Source organism: Acanthisitta chloris, unplaced genomic scaffold, assembly GCF_000695815.1.
Source record: "Acanthisitta chloris isolate BGI_N310 unplaced genomic scaffold, ASM69581v1 scaffold23091, whole genome shotgun sequence".
Classification (NCBI taxonomy): domain Eukaryota; kingdom Metazoa; phylum Chordata; class Aves; order Passeriformes; family Acanthisittidae; genus Acanthisitta; species Acanthisitta chloris.
In genome coordinates this window covers 33,185-41,744 of record NW_008654766.1, presented here as the reverse complement: position 1 = coordinate 41,744, position 8,560 = coordinate 33,185, and the positions used below count along the sequence as shown (strand labels likewise).

General features: G+C 38.7%; 1 protein-coding gene across 1 annotated transcript in view; it reads left to right on the top strand.

Moving 5' to 3' along the window:
- The window catches only part of KIF18A (kinesin family member 18A), a 22,778-nt gene extending 14,903 nt beyond the window's left edge, over positions 1 to 7,875 (top strand). The window contains exons 13-16 of the mRNA XM_009083672.1: positions 4,452 to 4,938; positions 5,714 to 5,818; positions 7,386 to 7,495; positions 7,727 to 7,875. Of these exons, the coding sequence (XP_009081920.1) occupies positions 4,452 to 4,938; positions 5,714 to 5,818; positions 7,386 to 7,495; positions 7,727 to 7,875 (851 nt within the window). The remainder of the gene's footprint in view (positions 1 to 4,451; positions 4,939 to 5,713; positions 5,819 to 7,385; positions 7,496 to 7,726) is intronic.
- The last annotated feature ends 685 nt before the right edge of the window (positions 7,876 to 8,560 follow it).

Sequence of the window (8,560 nt, the reverse complement as noted above, 5' to 3'; positions counted from 1 at the left end):
CTGGACTTGAGCCTTTTTTAGTTCTCAGCTGTTGTTTGTGGACCTGTTGTCCAAGTGGCCATCGCAGTGATGGTTTGGGCCACGTGAATATTAAATAATTGACATGCATTCACTGGACCTCATTTGCAATTTGGAATTCCATGAGTCAGTTGTTAAAAGAATGAAAATGTATGATTAGTATTGTAATTGGATCAATCAGTGGTAGCCCAGAAATGTTTATTGAAATGAATACATTAATATTTGATTTCACTTTAGCAGAACAACCTGGTAGACTTAATTTAGCACAGTTTCCAGAAATAATTCCCCTTTATGCATGTATTAGCATGAGTTTCAGAGGAAGAGAAGTCTTGGCCATTATTTTGTCCTTAATGTCAATTAGAACTAACTCAATTCATCAGGATTGTGTTGTCATGCTCTGCCCACTTGTGCTGTGCCTCGTGTTTCTCAAATAGTGTGTTCTGCTTTCAGTGCAGTGCACAGGGCTGAAAATATATAACATTGCTCTGTTTGTTGTCTGACAAATCAGTACTTCTGAGTAGTCTATTGGAACAGATGATAGAACAGACTTAAGACCAAAACCAGCTTATTGTTTGATGGGGTTGGTTGGGCAGTGGAGAATGGCTTCGATTTTGATTTTCTCTTAAGAAAAAGAGCATCTTAAAGAATTGTGGCAATTATCTTTTATAAACTTCAGGCTGAAATTGAAGATCAGCAAATATGCAATCTATTATCTAAAATCTATTTGGAATCATGCTCATTTTTCATGAGAAAATGTAGCTGAAAGCACTAAGGAAATACAACTTCTAAATATTTCTTTTAAGCTACTCTGTCAGGTTAACTGCGGCTGTTCTGTAAAGCATAGGGTGATTTATTTTTGTACACGAAGTAAAAGATAATATTGCAGAATGATGATGATCATTCTGATGCAAAAGATTGAACTGGCTGTAAAATGTGAAACAAATTTAAACCATAAACATAATTTTCCTGCCTTCACATGGAACAGGTTTGGAGATTTTCTTTCGAGTTGGAGCGTGTTATTTGTCTTTCAGTGGGAAAATTACAACACTTAATGATTAGCATTCAACATCCATTCAGGAATTATTTGAGTTGTTCTTTAAGGAAATATAAATAGCTCTGCTTGGTCCACCACTGTATCATCTTCAGTACCCTGCATTTAGAAAGTTATGGGAGTAGCATTTTTGTAGTAACTTCTGTTGTCTGAGCCCATTTTATTTAAGCTTCTTAATGGTAGCTATTAAAAGCACCTGCAAAAATATTAGCAACTGGCTTCAGTGTGTTGCTTCCTTAATAAGACAAACACTGGCAAGTCTTTATCTTGTGGATCTAAATGTTTTTCTTGCTGTTTTTATTTACCTTAGATCAAACTGTTTGTAGCTATGTGCTGTATAAAAACAAGCTAAAGTGGAATTGGGAGTTTGAGGTTGCTGTTGTCACATCATATTTGGTTTGTTATTTAGTGAAACCAAGTTAAATACGATGCTGGTGATGTTTGTTTCATCAAAGGTCCCCTGGCATCATAGAATCAACCAGGTTAGAAAAGACCTCCAAGATCACCAAGTCCAACCCTACCGTGGTCACTAGCCCATGGCACTAAGTGCCACATCCAGTCTCAGCTTGAAAACCTCCAGGGATGGGGAATCCACCACCTCCCTGGGCAGCACATTCCAATGCCTGAGCACTCTCTCTGTCAAAAATCTCTTCCTAATATCCAACCTAACCCTCCCCTGGCAGAGCTTGAGTCTGTGCCCTCTTGTCCTGCTGCTGGTTGCCTGGGAGAAGAGACCAACCCCCACCTGACTCCAACCTCCTGTCAGGGAGTTGCAGAGGGTGATGAGGTCTCCCCTGAGCCTCCTCTTCTCCAGACTAAAACTTGTTTACTGTGTTAGGAGCAACCTAATATTTTCACAAAAAGCTTACAGAAGGGACGCTTAAATATTTCAGATGCTTTCCAAAATTTAACTGACAAGAAAAGCTAGTTGTGTTTTAACTTAGTTTTGCTGTGAGTTTCATTCCAGAAATAAATAGATTTAGAAAATGTCTTGGTTTTTACTAACAGCTTTTATTTGCCCTGTATGGAATTGCTGCGACTATCTTTATTAATTTACTCGTATCACAGCATGAAATACTGTTCATTATGATGGAATTCAACAAATTATTAATGTTGGCAGTACTTCTGTGTTCTTTATGTATTTAGTTCATGGTTTAAATGCTTTCATTTACTGTTAATTTAAAAATGCTTCCAGTATTTAGGCCTGGAGAAGCTTCTAAAACTTGGCACTCCCACCAAAATGTTTCTCCATCAGACTTCCTTCTAGTAACTTTAGGACATTAGCAAAACCTCAGTGTCTTACAGTAAGCAAAGTTTCTGAAATGAAACCTCCTTCTCCTAATGTAGCAACAGACTAATAGAATTCTAACCATTATTTTTCCCGAAACACACATTCAGATGCATGTAAGCAGGAGGAAAACCTAATAAATGAATATTTTAAAATGTGTCCTGAGGCATTTAATGGATAGTTATTTCAAACACTGGGTTTGAATCCTTAGGTAAAGTTTATTCTTGTATTTAAGACTATAAGCTGTCCAAAATCTTTTTAAAAAAAAATTAAATAAATAAAGGTTTTGGCTTCAGTTTTTGCTTGTGATGACTAGAAGATATTTTTTTAAGGAAGGTATGTTGGTCTTTTATCTTTTCCTATAAGCTGTTTATGCTAAATGAACCTGCCTTTGCTGTTTATGCATTGTTGGATAAGGTGTTGCATATTTGTTGAACCATAGTAGTTTAACCACTGTTCATTCTGAAACTGAGCCCTTGAGCAAGGATAAATGTTTCCTGTGTTTTTTGATGGTTTCATGATTGAATTAAGTTCTGGCAACATAGAATAGATTTGTGGCTTATATATTAGCATCCAATTTATTTGTAACTTTTACACACTTTGTTGCTACCTGTTCCACCCTCTGTGAACAGGCCTAGGTCTCATCATAGTCTTTCAATCCTTTGCTGTCTCCTCACAGCTCTATTTCATATTTTCTAATTGAGCATCATCTCATGTAGCTGGGCATGAGGAATCAATCATATATGGCACATCTAGTACCAACGTGTGTAGGTAAAAATGGTGCTGAGATCATCCTTCAGTGACTTTCCTTCAATGAGGATCTGATCTGGGCCTTGTCTCCAAGACATCTGATTTCTGAGGGTGCTTGGGGAATTTTCAGGCATCTTGGCAAATTGGGTTGCAACTGGGTAATGAGGTCAAAATTAAATGGGGGCTGAGAAGTGGTAAAGAGAGAAAAGTCTACACTAATTTAAGCTTAGCTTTCTGTAAGAAATCAAACTTGTGGAGGTGGAATAATGCAATACATACATGTTTTTAATCAATCTCCCTCCTCTTCAGAGAATTTTTTTTTGGAGCAGCTAAAATGCCCTAAGTGTTAACACATGAGAGAGAACTATAGAAGCATTCAGACTGAGGAGTTCAAACTAACTTTCTTACTCTGAGGCAAAAATAGAATGAAATTTTAGAAGAAATAAATATTTATCAACACTGTTCTAGGAATACCATAGCTAATTCCTGAGTAACTTGCAGCAGTTCAAAAAGCAGGAGATTTTTGCAGCTTAGTTGCTTGCAGGGATGGAGTAGGCAATGCAGAAAGGAGAAGTATGAAGCTGTGGCTGCCAGCTGAAGTGGGGCCAATCCATAGGCATTTTAAGGATACTAGGCTTCATTTCTAAAATTTGCACTGGAAGTTAAATATAGAAGCACTTGGAGGTTTTTTCCAGCCCTTTCCTGCTCTGGATTTGTTTTAAAAAAAAAAAGCAACAAACCACCATTTCTTAATTTTTTGTTATTAACTGCATAAGTCCCCACTAACTACTTTAACAGTGTGTTAAAATGATTCTCCTTTAGTGAAACTTGAAGTAAGGAAATGCCTTTTCCTGTTTTGCTTTGGAGATTTACTTTATTACCACCAGCCTGAAAATAAAAATATTATGATGCTTCAAGAAAAATGGTAGAAGTCCAAGTGAATGAACTTAGGTTTACAAATATACTAGTGTAAGGTATTCCAAAGAACATCCTGATAAAATGCTCTCACTATACAATGTTTTGCCATGAAAGGCTTTGCTATAAGATGCTTTGCTACTTTCCAATGGTTTCTCTGTATCAGTTCTATGTCCTTCCTTTTACAATAATCACTGGGTCAAACTACCCAACCTATGTATGTTTGTGGTACTTTGTGTATAAAGTACTAAAAACAACGTTGAGACAATGCTGCAATAGGAGTAAAGTCATATGATCAAGTTAACATATGAATGAAACAAAGTGTTAGTAGTAGTTTCTGCTAAGAAACATCACAGTAGGGAAGGGGGAAAAAGTAAGATTTAAGCAGTAAGTGTAGGTAGATGTGCTAACCACTGTTCTGTTTCAAAGGTACATCATCTGCCACCCCATGCCGAGACGCAAACAAACAATTACAACAAGTGTTTGAATATACAGAAAATAAACCACCACAGAAGAGATCTAGGAGGAAGCTGATGGACTCTCCAGTCACAGCTGCAAGTCCAGCTGAATCCAGGCAATTTGGTCTCCAGCACCTGGAGGATTCTCTCACCGAGGAAGTCTGCCCCATTTTGTACACACCGGAATCCTGCAGAAAGGCAGGACCAAGCTGCTGTACAGAGACTGTGGTAAAGAAGCCTTTGCACCTGGCAGGCCTAGAGGAAGTCAACATCTCTAGTATGGAGACACCAGTCACAAAGGCTATTCTGGACACTACATGTGATGTGATCCCAGAGTGCCCTGAAGGCATCATGAACTCAACAGTAATTATCTACGAAGGTACAGATGAAACAGCTGAAGTGTCTACTGACTCGTCTGTGAAGGAGCCACAGTTGCTCAGCAGCAGCATTGTGCAAAGGTATTTTCATAGGATCATAGGATTTAGGGGTTGGAATGGACCTTACAGATCATCCAGCACCAATCCCCTGCCCTGGGCAGACACTTCCCACCAGATCAGGTTGCTCAAGGCTCATCCAGCCTGGATTGAACACCACCAGGGTTGGGGCAGCCACAGCCTCCCTGGGCAACCTGGGAGAGTGTCTCACCACCCTTAGAGTAAAAAACTTTTTTCTCACATCCAGCCTAGACTTTCCCTCCTTCAGTTTGAACCCATTGCCCCTTGTCCTATCATTGCAGTTCCTTTTATATGGGCAGGGAGCATTACCAGATCATTTATTCCTGTTTATCTTCACAGCTGGGTCCTTCCATTTACATCCATTCTATTTGTAAACCCTCAATTTTGATCAACATCAGATTCAACTGTGACATTATTTGAAGTCAGTGGTATGTCAGTGGCAACAAATGATGCTGAAAGCTTATCCTGTTGTGTAAAATATGTCCCAAAAAGCAAACACAGCACTTTGAAACTGCCTGTGATGCCTCAGGCAGGTTAGTTTCTCTAAGCCTTAGGCTTCCTGTCTGTACCATGGGTCCTTTAACCTCTCCACCCTGAGAGCTGACATGCCTAAAGCTGTTGTTTGTGTCAAGTCCTGCAAAGCTGCCTCAAGTAATGTCATTGACATGATTTCCAGTATTGTTTTTCAATGTAACATATCTTTATTTACCATTAACAACAAATTCACTTGACTTTTACCAGGAACAGGTTTGAACAAAATACAACTCTTTTATTTCAGACTTGATCTCTCTTCCTTAAGAACCAAAACTTCTACTTCAACAACTGAGACCCCCTCGTACATGGCGATGACTTCTGCTGCTCAGAGGAAAAGAAAGGTATTAAGGTAAGATTAAACTAAGTCTCCTATACAAAATGAGTTTGTATTAATTTCTTATGTTCTTTAGTTGAGTTTTGGTGTAACACTTTAAATCTGAAAACATCTTATACAAGTCATCTGGAGCTGCATATGACATGTTCTGCTTCAAATATGTTTGAATTCAAGTCAATTTTTTATTTTTCCTGGCAAGTTCAGTAGAATTTTGGGTTTTTTTCTTTTGGGAATTTCTGGTTTAATAGTTACAGATAGCATTTCCTTTCCTTTCTCCTTTTTTCTCCTTTTATCTCTCATGCTTTCCCTGCTAGAAGTGGTTAACTTCATTCATCTCCTATTAACATTAGGATAGAAATAAAAATTTCAGACCTATTGTCTACATCAGAAATTTAATTTGAAACATTTGTATTTCGTGGCTAAGGGACAAGAGAAGTCAATCATAGTAAACTACTTTTGCCATACATTCATACTGACATAAGTTCTCTTCCAAGGAAAAATGCATACATGGATTTTTAGGACTGGCACAAGGCAAGTCTTAGTGTTTGCTGCTTGCTGTATATTTTCATTTAGTCAGAAAATTATTATAAAGAAATTTAGTGTAAGTTAGGGAACTATAGAGTGGGAATAATACAATATTTATTAGGGGAATAGGAAAAATATAGAAACTTGACATAATTAGCAGTAGCTTGTTTATGAGGTTGTCTTGCAGAGTGGAACTGGGGAAGTTTGTGAGGAGATTGCAAAAGGCTGAGATCAGATAGGTTCATAATTTTCACTGTAGGCCTTAAGTCCATCACATAAAAGGCTATAAAATATAGAGGTTTTGTCTTAATGAATTTGAAGCTGGAACAGCTTTCTTGCAGCTTAGCTAGAAAGTGTTGTGTGCTATGAAGCCTCCCCCTCCAGCTGTGTGGGGGCTGTAGGGAAGTTATTGTGGCAATAAAAAATGTGATTTGTCCCATAAACACAGCTTGGTCATTTCAAGGGCTTGGTAACATGCCTTAAGATTCTGTCTGAGTATAATCTGTGTGTGATGACCAGCAAAGTGGTTTCTGCGGTTTCCAAAATCACTGTGGCATGTTGCTCTGCATTTTAACACAAATGGCAACATTAGTTCTTGTTTTCACAGTTGGAATGTTCTTGTAAATTTCTCTAAAGGAAAATGGAGAATAATATCCATTTCCATGCACAATGAATTAGATCAGGCTTTGCATTCCTGTTAGGATTCTGTGAACGCTGGATAATATCACTTAGTGTGTTTGTACATTGCAAGGCCTCAACTATGAAGGAGGGGAAGCTTAGCTTAGATATTAGAAAAAGGGTTTGTACTCTAAGGGTGGTGAGACACTGTCCCAGGCTGCCCAGGGAGGCTGTGGCTGCCCCAACCCTGGTGGTGTTCAATCCAGGCTGGATGAGCCTTGAGCAACCTGATCCAGTGAGGAGGTGTCTCAGACCATCCAGCCCCAACCCCTGCTCTGGGCAGTAATGTCCATTCTGACCCCTAAATTCTCTGATTCTAATTACTGTGAGATAGCTTGATCACTGTACTGAAAACAAACTTTTCTGGCTGCTCCTCCAGCTCCACGTCGAACACTCCGCTGAGCAGTCTGCAAGGTCTCAGTTCTGCCAAACGTGTCCGACAGAGTGTCCCCCTGAGCTGCTCAGCTTTGCAAACACCTGAGATGGCAAGTAAGTGGCAATTGAGTCTGGTCATTGACTTTCTAGGCAACTAACTCACTGAATTACTGAGCAGAGAGTGATTACATCTCTGCGTATCGAAATGAGGCTTTCAATTCCGGCCAGAAATACATGTGAAAATTCTCAGACATACTCTGAGAAGGAGGTTCAGGTGGTCCAGATTCCCCTTCCGTTTATTGCACAAGTGTCTCCTGTTTCTAATAGCATTTCTTTCTTCTCTAGGAATGAAAATAAAGAGCAGGAACCAAGAACAGACTATGCCCAGAAACTTCCTTAGAAGCCTTTCTCAAGGAAATGTCGCGTTGGGCGTTAAATCAAGGACATCAAGAAGTCTTTTACTTCGTGTTTCCAAGAAAAAAGGCAGGATTTAGTTCTGAGCTCAGCCGTGTTTCAAGGAGGGTTGGTGGATAGCAAACGAGAATAAAGTGACTTTTCCTCTTGTAAATAGTTTTGAGAGTTTTGTGATACAAACAGTAGAAAACTTGTGCTGATCCACTAAATTATTTTCCTTGGAGCTTCTTTATGTAAAAATTGTTTTCCATTTGGAAGCAAGTTAAACAGGTGTTAATGTTAGAACATGGTCATGCTTAGCATGGGATACCAGTTTTATTCTTAGCTTGTTGATATCTGTTGATGATAACATAGGTAGTTCCAAGAGACCAAAATATTTACAAAAAAAAACGTTTTTAATGAATTGTTTCTGCCTTTCTGGTTTTTACTCCGTTCCTTGGTTGTAAATGTTCCCATTCAGTTTAATTCAACTGTAAATAGGATTGTGTTAATAACTTCAAATAAATTTTTAATAAGAGCACTATAATGTGAATTGAATTTCTAGCTAAACAATGTAATTTTTTTGCCTCTTATGCAAAGTATCTAAATTAATTTGACAAGTATTGTTCCAAGTACACAAAGTTATGATGTATCTTCTGGTAACTGGTTAATATTCAGACACAAAGTTGGGAGGAGGTTGGAGTCAGGTGGGGGTTGGTCTCTTCTCCCAGGCAACCAGCAGCAGGACAAGAGGGCACAGACTCAAGCTCTGCCAGGGGAGGGTTA